We start from the raw sequence: 14,070 nt of genomic DNA, 5'->3' as shown, positions 1-14,070 counted from the left end.
GGTGACTCCCTTTCCTATCACCCATGGGCTTCTAGCTGACTTTCTACGTAGTCCTGGTGTAGAAGAAGACACTTAATGGAGTCCCTCCTTGGATTTCTTGAGTGTTCTACCATCTGGGGTGAACTTTAGGTTTTTGCTGGAGCACGCGTGTGGGAAGTGGGTGGCCGGCCGCCACTCAGGCAGCCATCATGGCCGGAAGAACAGCGTACATATCTACACAAATCTGGGGATTTAAAAATAGTTCCTCCCCGTGAGAGGCTGAGGACTCTGTGCTCTGCCATCCCCGATGTAGAAAACCCACAGGATGAGACTGAATTCAAATGTTGGTTTGGTTTAGTTTTCAGGCAGACCCGAAAAAGCCCATTGGGGGTCACATCCTGGCCCACGCTTCAACAACAAGGATCTGCTTGCGAAAGGGAAGAGGAGAGCTTCGCATCGCCAAAATTTATGACAGGTAACTTGATTTGTGTTTGTTTTAAGCAACTGCGCAGATAGGGAGTAACAGAGAGCGTTGGCCTACCTAAAAAATGGCATCAGTTAGGCCGTAGGTGGGAGCAAGTCTCCCTTTGAAAAGGATTTCCTTTTCAAAAGTTATTTTGAGAGAAGCATGACTAGATTAACTGTTTCCTCTGGGGACCAAGGCTGGAAAAAAAATCACGTGGGGTCCTCGAGTCTCAAGTTGCTTCTTGATATAGCCTCTGTGTATTCTTGGCCCTGAGCAAATGTTAAATAATGACATGGTGCTCTTTCATTGATCTGGCCTCCCACCTCTCTAGATTACCGTTTTCATCGAGCCCATGCCTTTTCCTTTTGGAAAGTAGAGCATGCCAATGTTATATTTTGTGGAGTTGTAAGAGCTCTCTGGTAATTTTCTGCAAATATACTTAAGTGGATTCAAAGACTTCCTGGGCCTCCCCCAAGTCACTGCGGCGGTTTCCTTGGAGGGGCCGCTGGGATTCATAATGGGCCCTGAAAAACTGAGCAGGTCCAGAGAAGGAGGACCAGGCTGGAGAGGGAACCAGAGACCACGGTGTAAAGATGAGTTGAAGGAGCTGGGGAAGAGCAGAGTTGAGGGGAATGTGATCACTGCCTCCAAGGATTTAAAAGATGGTCCTGGAGAAGATGGAAAGACTTGTTCTGCTGGGCCCTGGGCGCAATGGGTGGAAGTCACAGAGGGCCTTTGCGGAGCGGCAGATCTCCATCCAATGTGAGGAGTATTTTCCTGAAAATTGGAGTAAGACAGAAGTGAAATGGGCCGCCTCAGGAGAAGAGGCTCATCCTCCCTGGAGGTCTGCAAGTGGGGGCCATCGAACCCTTTGGAGAGGGGATTCCTTTTTAGGTTTACCTTAGACTAGCTTACTTCTTGAGTCTTCTTCCCCAGCCCCGAGACTTTCCTTTTGCAGGATATAGGGCTTGAGAAAATGCCACATCTGTGTGTTCATCTGAGCCCTCTCAACTTGCAAGACCTTGGAATCAGCTTTGCTAATTCAGCAAAAGATAACACATCCCTGCAGAGCTGAACTTCTCTTTCGAGTCTCCTTGTATATGTCAGAATCATGTAGGATGCCCTGAGAAATATAACAGCAAAGTGAATTGTTCAGCCACCTTGTGATTTTTAGTATCAGGAGAGTTATAGACCAGGGGATGGATGCTCAGTGGTGTTGGCCACTGTCCCAGAAGAGATCCAGACAGATTCAAAGAGAGATTCCCTACAGACAGGAGGGTTTCAGACGTCCTGTGTGTAGATGACCTTGTGCTGAGGCTAGATCAGGGGCCCTCCTGGATGGGAGGAGGGTCTGGCTCAGCCGCCTACACAAGAAAGACGGAGTGGGTGACAAATAATAATCACATTTAAATAGCCCTTGAAGGTTTGCAAAGTGCTTTACATACTTTATGTAACCCAGTCCTCCCAGCAATCCAGCCAGGTGCTATTACTGCCCTCATTTCATAGATGAGGAAACCCAGGTGACGGGATCTTAAGTGACGGGCTGCGTGTGCCTCTTATCCGAATGATGATGTACAAGCGGATAGAAATCCACAGCTTGTCCATCAGTCCGTCTCTGCCTGTCCACATGTCTGTCTGTCTCTCTGGACAGACGGTACAAATAGACAGTGACCTAGCATCACCCAGGACGCTCAGGCCCGGGTGGACTCTGTTCCTCATTGTTGGAAGTCTTCCAAAGTGATGAGGTCCTAGAGTCCCTGGAGTCTAGTGGGATTCCTTCTGATTCCCATGATACTTCACAAGAGCTGGACCAAGGAGCAAAGCCTTTCTGATGACGCCGCATTCTTGTGTCAGAGGAAAGACTCCCGGGGAGCTCAGAGGGTGTCTCACGTGTCCACCCTTCTCTGGCCCCTGGGCAGCTCCGCAGCATGCAGGTCCTCATCCTGCCTCTGCTCTAGGCCCCCCCAGGGAAAGATTTGCTGCCCCCCAGGACAATTTGTTCCACTTTGGCACAGCATTAATGGCTAGAAAGCCCTTTATTATATTGATCTGAAGTCTGCCTCCTGACGACTTCCACCTGTCACTCCTAACTCTGCCCTGGCTGCCAAGCAGGATTTCAAACTTGCATTTCTCTGGCTTCTTGGGACACGGGCAGACCGTGTAGCTCTTGTACCCATCATTCTGGGCAGAAACTTAGGCTCCCCCAAACCCAATGACTTGCCCAAGGTCACATGACTAGTAAGTGTTGGAGCTGGGATCTGAACTCTCTTGACCTCAGCTGCACCAATTCTCCCCCCGCATCATGCTGTCTCTCTACTTTTTATGCTGGGGTAGACTGAGCTCTATTTAATTTCAGAGGAAACTTGTTGGGTGAAAATCTGGGGAAGCTGGTCACACACACGCTCACGGTCTAATGATTGTAAATCCAGACAGGCAGACGCCTCAGATCTCCCACGTGGGCAACGTCCCTGTGCTGTCAAAGGGATGGGATGACACAAGCCGTGTTATTAGCTGGAGCTCCTTACGTGCTTTCATCCTTTGTTTCGGTAGCCCCGAGATGCCCGAAAACGAAGCCACCTTCGCAATAACAGCTGGAGGAATCGGGGATGCCAAGGAGTAGGTGGAGAATCGGCGCTGCTCGCGATGGTGGAACAGGCGCGATCCAGCCTGCAGAAAGGGAAGAAAGCGTGAAAGCAACCTTTGTTTTTTCTCATGATTCAGAGTGTTGACTAATGGGAAGTGGGTAAAAGAGATAAAAATTATTCCTTGCCTTTTAAGTACCTGGCTCCTCTCAGTTCGTCTTTTCAAAGTGTGCTCCCAGATTTGCCCAGTTCTCAGAGCAGACATTGCAGCTGAACCCAAAGAGCTCTGCCCCCCACTGTGCCATTCTCTCTCTCAGCCTTTGCTTGTCCGTCCAGAGACAGGGAAGCTTTGTGTGTACCAAGGTCGAGAGGTTCCTTGGGCCCAGGAGAAAACTGTAGGGATTGAGAATATCAGAGCGTCTGCGTGGCCTTATTCTTAGCAACAATAACCCAAGTCACTGTTTAGGGATTGGCTTCTAGCAGCTTTAAATGGCTTTTAAAGGAATCCAAGAAACCCACCCCAGAAATTGCGGAGGAGGGCAGAGAGTTAAGGATGAACCCTCCAGTGGTGGGAGATCAGCCGCTGCTTCTTGGAGCATTGTTGAGAAAGTGCCAACCTGTCAGATTTTAAAATTAACTGTAAAGTTTCAGAATGTCAGATTTTAAATGTTTAAAGGGTCAACATTGTTTCTTCTGATTATTAAATACAAAGTTTGTTCCAGCAAATATGTGTGTGTGGTGCGATTTAGCAAGAACTGTCTCCAGCTCCTGCCTCAGGCAAGGCCTGTTCTCTGCTCTGGGAGTCAAAGAGCAAGCCGGGCCAGGCCCTGCCTCTCTGGGGGAGGGTACCCGACAATGCTGAGCCTGACTTTGTATAGACTCCTGACTGGCTTTAGAGCTCAGCCACAGTTAGCTCATTTCACAAATGGGGAAACTGAGGCTCCAAGGGGAGGCGTGGCCACGCAGCCATTAAGTGGCAGAGGCAGCATTCCCCCAGGCTCCCCGCTGAGCTGCCCTTCTCTTTCTTCCATTTAAAGCCCTCCTGGGTGAACTGTTGCTTATAGAGGTTTTGCAGAACACCCTGTGTACATTATCTCCTTGGAACCTCAGAACCACCCTGTTGGGTAGGTACTGCAAATATTATGACCCCCATTTTATAAGTAGGCAAACTGAGGCTCACAGTGGTTACATGATTTGCCTTTAGTAAGTCAAGTAAATTTGGCTAATAAATGTCAGAGTAGAATTCGAATCCAGGTCTTCTGGCAAGTCAATCCAATCTACTATGTAGATCACCTCTGCGTAGAAGGCCCTGTCCCTGATCTCAAGGAGTCTGAGGGACACCAGACTCATACTCATAAAAGAATGAGAACAGCAGAGACCATGAGTGTTCACAGACCAGGGCCGTGCAGATTGTAAGCGTGGAAGGATAATGAGAGGAGGGAGATTAGAGGGCCAGGGAGGGCCTCAAGGAAGACCTGGGTTCTAGAGAGACCGAGTCCGAGTGGGGCCCCACTAAGTGAAGAGGAGAAGAAGGCCAGGGCAGGAGTTTGAGCAGAGGCATCTTGGTTAGGGGTAGGGCTGGGGTGTGGAGGAAGCAGTGGGGTCCAGAGGAAGCATTTGAAGCGTTTGGAGGCAAAAGACTCAGGTCTGAATCCGAGTTTCCCCACTTACAACCAGTGACCTTGGGCCGGTCACCCCCTGTGCCTGTTTCTCCCTCCACAAAATAGGGGGATAACCTGTGGGATCCATTCTAATTCTAAGCCTTTGGTGAAGTCGAGCAGGGCAGCTGGCGTCTAATTGGTTTGTTCATTGGTTGAGAAGGTTGGATAGCTCTCCCAGGCCAGGTGATGGAAGCCTCAAAACTTCTAAGAATTCAGACTTTCATAGAATTTTCCAGTTGTTACAGACCTTAGAGGTCAGTTAGTCCAACCTTCTAACTGAACTCCCCTGCCCTTGAGAAGCTTACCCTTCAGGGAGGGAGACAGAGCACATCAGACGAGGGTCACCAGGCACATAAGCAGTGAGGTGATGGAGCAGGGTACGGAAAGCCGGGGACACTTCTGGGAGGAGCCAGGTCTGGAAGAAGGTGGACTGTAGTAGAGGAAAGTCTTCCTCGTGCAGGGCCCAGGGTGGCCTGACTCCAAACCTGCAAGTTGCCTGGCGTCCGAAGCAGGACCCCTTCTGGAGACCTGGGACAAAGCACTACCTCTTTGGGCAGAAGGGTCAGAAATCATTTAGTACCTGTAGGAACCTGGACAAGTCACCTGTGTGGGCCTTGGTTTCCCCATCTGCAAAATGAAAAAGTTGGTCTAGACAGCCTCTGAGGCCCTTTCCAGCTTGAGAGCTAGGATACTTTCACCTGGGCTTCACCCACGTGGGCTCAGACTGTGTTCCTTCCCTCTTTGCTCCTCGGTTTCCTCATTTGTGAAAAGGAGATGATAATGCTTACCCTGCCTGCCTCCCAGGTTTTTTTGGCTTTAAAGTGCCATAGAAATGGGAGTTTCCTATTATTACTAATCTGAACACAGTCAGAGAGAAGCCTAGGACAGGCAGAATAGGAACGCAGCCTCCTGGCGAATTCACCAAACCAGGAGGGTTGCCTGGAATGGGTCAGGTCTTCCATAGGAGCAGAGACTCCCAGAGATGACTTGGAGAAGGAGGGTCAATTCATCTGTCATCAAGAGCTGAGTCAGGGACACAAGATCCCCACCCACCAACCCAAATATCAGAGAAGCCCATCCTTCAATGTCATTCATTTCCTTTATGTATTTTATGCATTTAACAACATGATTCTGAGAAGGGGTCCATAGGCTTCACCAGACTGCCCACGAGGTCCAGGACACAAACAAAGTGGAGGACCTCTGCTTTAGGGGAAGGGGCTTAGATTCTCACTGCTGAGTCCCTGGGACAGAGTCAGGGTCCACACAGGAAAGAATTTGATGTAGAGGTCAAAGAAAGGCGGAGAACTGGGCATTGTTCACATGGTCCTTCGCCAGGCTTGTCCTCAGGGCCTCTCCAGCATGGTAGAACCTGATAGATTTTCTACCCCTCTGGCACAAGAATCCATGAGCTGACATGTATAAGCCAGTATTTTAGAAAAAGCAAGTTGGCTGGAGGGCACAGCATTGGTATACCACAATGGGCTGCCATACTGGGAATGGGGTGTACTTGTCCGTACAAACACTCTATCGCTGCCTCACGTTCCTATTGAACTTTTAGCATTTCCAAAGCACTTTCACCTAGGTCATCTCATTTTGTTCTCAAACAAGCCTATGAATTTGGAAGGGCAGTTATCACCTTCCCTTTCCTGGTAAACCCCGATGTGTCCAGAAGCGGGTGGTGAGGAGAGTGGAGACTGGGCCATAGAAGAATCAGGTAACCCAGCAAGGTTTGTTGAAGGACATTTTTATAGCCAGTCAAAGTCTGAAGGATGAAGGCACAGGCATTGGGGCTTCTTCTAGAAGGAAGAAGGTGGCCTTGTTCCACATCTGCTGATCCAGGCTGGCACCAACCACTTGTGCCACGGAAATGCCATAACAGGACAAAATGGTTTCCCAGTAAGTCCCATCTCTTGGGGGTGCTGGAGACGTTTCACCAGTTTTCCTGACTTCCTGGAGATTCTAGGGCAGTGGTTGGTGGGACGACACAAGGTGTTATCTGTTCCCTCTGCCTTTAGGGCTATGCTTTGGGATGTTTAGACCCTGTAATTGATTAACAGAGTGAAAGAGGGAGAAAAGAAAAAGGGAGGGAGCGATTCCATTGTTCAGCCCTGTGCAATTTTATTATTTATGAAAGATGAGGAAGTGATAAGCATGGATGGACAAGGCCATTCTAGGTATTCTAGGCAGGGAGAATGGTAGGAACAAAACCTTGGAAGTGGGAACGTGAAAGAAATTTCCAGGAGAGAGGGATAGAATGGTGCATCTGCCGCAGAGCATCCAGGAAGGGTATCCAGTTACAACTAGAAGGGTAGACTGGGGGCCTCAAAAGCCAGGCTGAGATATCTGGGCTTCTCCTCGTCTGATTGGTCATGAGCAGCAGGAGATTCAGAGCCAGGGGAATGAAATGATGACACTGGCCTTTGAGCCCTGAGCTGCCTCTCCTGGGTCCCAAAGCTAGCCTGACTACCCATTAGCAGTGAACTTTGAGCTACAGTTATTCGACAGGAGCACAGACATGCTCCTAAGGCCACTATTTCATACAATGCAGATCCCAGAGATAAGCCTGTGGGTTTGTTTGTTTTACTGCACTAATTCCTCAAAACTAATGATAATCATAATAATAATAGCTAACATTTATAGTTCCCCTACTAAGTGCTAAGAACTTTACAAATATCATCTCATTTCATCCTCATAACAGCCTTATGAGGTAGTGCTGTTATTATCCTCATTTTACAAATGAGAAAACAGGTACAGAGAAGTTTAAGTGACTTGCCCACGGTCACTCAGCTAGCAAGTATCTGAGGCAGAATTTGAACTCAGCTCTTCCTGCCTCCAAATTGGAGTGCCTTGACGTCCCTTTCAGATCTGAGATTTTGACGTGAATCAGAAGAGAAGTTTCCTTCAGCCAGTGTCCCATCATAGTTTCTTTGGGCAATATTTCCTTCTTGCCTGTGTGGGGACAATGATGGGAAATTCTGATGCTGGGTTTGAAAATGAAGGTAAAAGGAGAGACAAGATTCCAAGCATGATGGATTTATTAGTTAGGCTAGCAGGAGCCGATAAAGTGGATCAATGGCCTCTTTCAACGACAATAGACCCTGAGTGAAGGCCGACTGGGATCTAGCTATGTCTTCCTTCTGACTGACCTGACAGTACATCACCGGGGATCTCCCCTGGCAAAGGAAAGACTATCCCAATTGGTAAACATTTTCATGAGGAGGTGGGTTAAGAATTACTTTGACTTCTCTCCATTACTTTCTGTAGGGAAGATGGGAGTAATCCTCAGGTGATAGGATTAGTCTGGAGACGTTGATAAAGCCTGTGTACCTGGGCCTTTAATTAAATTAACTTAAATTTGAGTTAAGTGGGTGGTGGGTGAAATCCACCCACTTTAAAATCCATTTTAAATGTTATGCTGAATTGAAAGGACCTGGGAATCAAGACTTTCCTACTTCGTGGCTCCCTACTATGTACTGGGTGTTCCAAAAGGTTTAAATGAGTAAAGCTTTTAGCACGTCCTGTACACGCAATTCTTCTGCCAGGAGTCTCATGACGCTAAACAACAGGATCTCTAAGTTAGAAAGGACTTCAGAGGCCAGGTAATCGAGCCTGACCAGAAATTCCCTCTACAACATACTCCACAATCAGTCAGCCTGCCATTAATTAACAGCTTCCATTGGGAGGAACCTACTAACTCCAGGCAGCCCATTCCACTTTGGGACAGCTTTAATTGTCAAGAAGAACAAGTCTGCCATGTATAGTCTTAGAAAGAACATGCCTGGTAGGTCTCCAAGGCCAGAGGTGGACCAAACTCTTCCTGATTTGCAGGCTGTCTCTCTCTCTCTCTCTCTCTCTCTCTCTCTCTCTCTCTCATCTGTCTCTCTGTCTCTCTCTCTCTCTCTCCATTAGGCCACACTGCTTCTCAGATCCAGTAAAACCTTCAGGGCTTTTTCAGGTAACTATTTAGCCATGCCTTTCCTCTCTTGACCTGGTAAAATAAATTATTCAAGCCCATATCTAGGACTTTACCTTTTTAGTCCCTCCTGAATTTCATCTTATTAGCATTGCCCCTGCATTCTAGCCTGCTGAGGTCTTTCTGGATTCCACTCCATTTCGTTTGCAAATCTGGTAAAGTTGGTATCAGGAGGCAATGTATAAAATTCTTTGCAAACCTTCAAGTGCTATTGCACCTTCCTATTTGCTATTACTATTATTTTATTATTTCTCCATGGCATTGATTAAAAAAACCCAAAGATTAGCATGAAGGTCCCAAGTGAATGTCCAGGGCAGGGATGGCTTTTGCCTTTTTTTGTATGACCATCTCTTGGCCTGGTGCCTGGCACGTAGTGGGGTCTTAATGTTCGTTGGCTTGATTTACCCTCTGGGGCCATCTTTCCTGGATGCTACAACAACAAAACCCTGAGTCTTCTTCTTCTCCACTGCTCTGCCCGCTCCCCCTCCCCACTTGCCTTTTCTTTTCTTCTCCAATGTCTATCCTTTCCCATCCTTCTACATTCCTGTGTAAATTTTTAGGTGAGAAGGCCCTTGGGTGCTGGGGGCAAGACCATGTCATAATTTAGATTGGCAAATGACAAGTGCCAATCTCATATTACTCCACAGGCTCGGCATTAGTCTAATTAAGTGCAAATCAGCTTCTTCCAGGCCTCCTCCTTCCTCCTTCTCCTTTCCTAATTCCAGTTGGCTCATTTCCACCACCCCTTTGGTCCACTAATCTTAGTGAGCTCTTAGCTTCAAGTGGAAACTACTTTTCTCCAAGTTCCCTGAAACCTGATTCGTGGGGTTTGCCATGGCAGCTCCCAAATGAATCCCCTTCTTCCTTCTGCTTATACAGGAGGGGAAAGAATGTTAGCTTTTGAGTCAGAGGACCAGGGTGGGAATCCCAGTTTTGGCCACTTATTACTGGTGTGAGCTCAGTCAAATAGGCTACTGTTTGAACCTCAGTTTCCTCCTCTGTAAAATGAGGAGCTTGGACTATAACCAAGTACCTTGCATGCATTATTTTATCTGATCCTCTCAATAACCTGGAGATCAGGTGCTATTAGGTACTATCGCCACTTTATAAATGCGGAAACTTGAGCTGAGAAGCATAGGGGCGCTCAGTGAGTCTGAGGCAGGATTCAAACTCAGGACTTTGTGCCTCCAAGGCCAGGACCCTGTGACCCTATGACACGGTTCAACTCCTAACCTTCCCTCTGATCGTTTTCTCCTCCTTGGTTCCTTTACCTTTTGAAAAAGTTACATTGAAGCCATTCTTTTTTTACAAGAGTTATTTTGATCCAATAGTATTGAACCTCCCTTGTAACAAAGAAAAAGCAATAAAGTAAAACCTTGTGACAAAGTGGAGCTCCCTCTCCCTATTTCTTTATCTAGAGAAGGGAAGGTGTTTTATTATCTCCTCTGTGGTAGTGATGATTGCAACTAACTGCCCCTGTAATCTTTTTTTTTTTTTGAAGGCTGAAAGTTGTGTGCCTAGGGTCACACAACTAGTAAGTATCTGAGGCTGGATTTGAACTCAGGTCCTTCTGATTCCAGGGCCGGTGCTCTATCCACTGTGCCACCTGGCTGGCCCTCCTTCTGTAATCTTGATCATTGTCATCTCAGTCTGGAGTTCTCCTGAGATTTCCAAAATTCTGCAGTTCTTTTACAGGTTAGAAGCACCACCAGCCCTCCTCTCACCTCACTGTTCCTTAGGCTGCTGCATATCTGCTCCTGAACCTCCAAATCTCTGCTTCTTTTCCAGAGAACTCGGGGGTTGAGTCCAGCTTGGCCAGGTGAACTTGGACAAGTCACTTCTAACTTCTCTCGGCCTCAGTTTCATCACCTGTAAAATGAGGAGCTCGGACCACATGGTCTCTGTGGCCTCCTTCCTGCTCTCTTCAGTCCAGGACGTCTGTTTGATTCTTCAGTTCCTTTGGCCCAAACCAGAAAGGACACACTCAAAGATCATGCTGGGAAAAGATTTCTTTTTTCTAGCTGTGGTCAATTCTAAAAATACCGAGCACCCACCCTGAGTAAAGCCCCGTGGTGGGGGCTGAGTCACCAAAAATGTAAAGCTAACTTTCCATACAAGTTGTAGGTTTGTGAGACGTTTCCTGAGAAATGTTTTGAGATGGTTCAAGGGTGCTGGACTTGGCGGCACAAAGTCCTGAGTTTGAATCCTGCCTCAGACTCACCGTGTGCCCCTATGCCTCTCAGCTCCGGTTTCCACATCTATGATATGCATGGTCAATCAATGTGGTGAGGTTTTATTTAAACAGAGAGAGGGATGATAAACATGATGGATGAAGCCAATATGGAAGACATAAGACCCCTGTAAGTCCCATGAGTACCAGGGACCCAGCTTTTAAAAAATGTATTATTTCCCTTAATTCAGCAAATATTTATTATGTTCATGTTATTCGAGGTGAGAAGAAGCACAGCTTGGTGCTTACACTGCCAGCCTTGGAGTCAAAAAGACCTGCATTCAAAGCCTGCTTCAGACACATCTTGACCTGACACACTTAACTCCTCCATGCCCTGGGCTACTCTAGAAGACTGTAAATTACAGAGGGTTCCCCAGCTATACTGTCAGAAGGACTTTCCTTCTGGGAATGCTCCAGACAGAATACAATTACAGATCTGGACCTCAATCCCTCTCTTCTCTCCTCCCTCTCCCTCACTCCACCATGAAATGTTCTAGGCATGGGGTTAGTCCCAGAGATTTAAAATAAAGCATTCCTGGCCCTCATCCTACCCAGAAAAGTAAATAAATGCAATTGGAGGGAGGAAAGAGGACCAGCCATGCCATAGGAACCCAGATCAGGAGCTGTACAGGACCTCAGACCCCCTAGTTTTACAGAGGAGGAAACTGAGGCCCAGAGAGGTCATTGCTGAGACACTGGGATTCTAACCCAGCTCCTCTGAATCTGTAGCTAGCGGTCCTTCTGCTGTGCCCTGCTTCCTCCTGGGGTAGTCAGGAAAGATTTCCCATATGCTTTGGCACTGGAGCTGAGCCTTGAAAGAAGCTAGGGTTTCAGAGAGACAGAGAGGTGAGGAGCAAAGCCTTCCAAGTATGTCAGATAGCCTGGGCAAAGGCACAGTGCTCTGTACCTAAGAAAGAAGTGGTATTCCCCAGGAGACAGTGGTCAAAGGAGATGACCAGGCAGAGTTAGGGGTTTTTTTGTAATTAAATCATATTTTATTTTTTCCAATTATATGTAAAGACAATTTGCAACATTCATTTTTTTAAGATTTTGAGTTCCACATTTCCCCCCTTCCTTCCCTCCTCTCCAAGATGGCAAGCAATCTGATTATACATATGCAATCATGTCATGTTGTGAAAGAAGAAACAGAACAAAAGGGGGGAAAACACGAAAAAAACAAAGAAAGTGAAAATGGTAAGTTTTGATCTGCATTCAAACGCCATCAGTTCTTTCTCTGGATGTGAACAGCGTTTTCCATCATGAGTCCTTGTAATTGTCTTGGATCACCGTACTGCTGAGAAGAGCTAAGTCTATCACAGCTGATCATTGCACAGTGCTGCTGTTACCGTGCACGGTGTTCTACTGTTTCTGCTCACTTCACTCAGCATCAGTGCATGTAAATCTTTCTAGGTTTTTCTGAATTCTAGACCAGGCAGTTTTCAAAAGAAGAAATTCAAGGTATCAATAGCCAGATGGAAAATGGTTCCAAATCACCAGTAGTAAGAAATGCAAATTGAAACAGCTGTAGGTTCTAGCTCACACACATCAGATTGGCAAAGATGGCCCCCCAAAAGGAAAGTGACAGTTGTTGGGATGCCAGGCACTCCAATGGATTGTTGGTAGTAGCTGTGAGTTGGTCCAGCTATTCTTGAAAGCAGCTGGGAATTATACCCCAAGGCCATGTAAATGTGCACCCCTTGATTCCATAATACTAATACTACTAGCCTCATACCTTCCAAGAGGTCCAAGACAGAGGAAAAGGCCCCATATGTACAAAAATATCACAAAAATTTATCAGCCAGTACTTTTTATTGTCACAAAGATTGTAAGCAAAATGAGTGCCCATCAATTGGGAAAAAGCTGACCAGATTGTGGTACATGAATGTATTTGGATATTATCGTGCTGTAAGAAATGAGAAAAGGGACAGATTGAGAGAAATTTGGGAAGGTGATGAGGGGCGTAGTGAGCAGAACCAAAACAATTTCTATAACAGCGATGTGGTAGTGACAGATAACCGTGAAGGACTTCAGAACTCTGCGCCATCCCAATGCCCAGAAGACGGAGGATGAAGCCTGTTTCCCGTGTCTGGGCAGAGGCTTGATGAAGGAGGGGCCAGAAGGACACAGATACTTTCACATGAGGCCAGTGGGTGATTTTGTTTTGCTTAAATCAAATATGCTTTTTTATAATAAGAGAGGTCTTTTTTTTGGGGGGGGGAGTGGAAATATACTCAGAGAGCGATACTAATGTCAAAAAAAAAAGAGAGAGAAAAAGAAAAGTGTCACTGAAATATTTTAAAATACACAGAAGGGGAATCAGACTAGCAGGCCAGTGTTGAAACTACCACATTTAGCTTAACATGTACTTTAAAAAGCCAAGCTATAATAATAGAGCTTTGTGGTTTTCTACACAATCTTTTTTCTCCTGTTTTTTTTTCTCTGCACATAGAAATGTTGTGTTTTCCCTGTTTGATAAGTTCGTGTCTGATAAGTTCATAATAAAAAATAAAATATTTAAATGTTTGATAAGTTCATGATAAAAAACAGATTTTTTTTTAAATAAGAAAGGACAGTGACCCTCTAAGAGCTGGGATTACAGTAGGAATTAGCGGAAGAAGTCAGATAGGAACGTCTGGAAGAGATTGAGTGATTGATGCTGGCCCTTAAAAAGTGCCTGGTTAACTAATTCATTAATGAGAAAAGATGAAAGCCTTGACGGAATATTATCACGGGAGGAGAGAGCATGAGTCTGGGCTAGAGAAGGTACTGTCTTGGACATGAAGGAGCCCAAAGCGATATAGGGAAGGAAGGCTTTGGGAATGGGGGCATAGAGCTGGGTGTTATGAACAAAGAGTAACAGAAGCCATAGGAACTGATGAGATCAAGTCCTCTCACAGGGGTCCGATGAGACAAAGGATGCCAAAAAGTGCTTGGCAGATCAGAAGAGCCCTGTCCAGCCCAAGCCCTATTATCATAGGAGAGAACTAGCCAGAAATCATTTGAGATGGTGAACGTTGTGCGAAATCTAAGATCTCCGTTTTTACAGAGGAGGAAACTGAGTCCTAGAGAAATGACTTGGCCAAGGTCGCTCATTCATCCTTTTTTTTTTTTTGCAGAGGCAAGATTTGAACTCAGGTCTTCTGCCTTCAACTTTATTGTTCAATCCAGCAATGAACTGG

At 46.4% G+C, this 14,070-nt stretch overlaps 1 protein-coding gene and 1 long non-coding RNA gene across 2 annotated transcripts in view; both read left to right on the top strand.

Annotated features, from left to right (window-relative positions):
• Positions 1-3,753, top strand: part of DMC1 (DNA meiotic recombinase 1) — a 35,805-nt gene extending 32,052 nt beyond the window's left edge. The window contains exons 12-13 of the mRNA XM_078150495.1: positions 338-454; positions 2,996-3,753. Of these exons, the coding sequence (XP_078006621.1) occupies positions 338-454; positions 2,996-3,065 (187 nt within the window). The 3' untranslated portion in view covers positions 3,066-3,753. The remainder of the gene's footprint in view (positions 1-337; positions 455-2,995) is intronic.
• Positions 3,754-8,565: 4,812 nt separating this feature from the next.
• On the top strand, positions 8,566-13,420 carry LOC144454801 (uncharacterized). Its single transcript, XR_013483346.1, has 2 exons — positions 8,566-10,356; positions 10,450-13,420. It is a non-coding gene; the product is annotated as an uncharacterized LOC144454801 (long non-coding RNA).
• The last annotated feature ends 650 nt before the right edge of the window (positions 13,421-14,070 follow it).

Source organism: Phascolarctos cinereus, unplaced genomic scaffold (genome assembly GCF_003287225.1).
Source record: "Phascolarctos cinereus isolate Bilbo 61053 unplaced genomic scaffold, phaCin_HiC Scaffold_1;HRSCAF=81, whole genome shotgun sequence".
Classification (NCBI taxonomy): domain Eukaryota; kingdom Metazoa; phylum Chordata; class Mammalia; order Diprotodontia; family Phascolarctidae; genus Phascolarctos; species Phascolarctos cinereus.
This window is presented reverse-complemented; position numbering and strand designations above follow the sequence as displayed.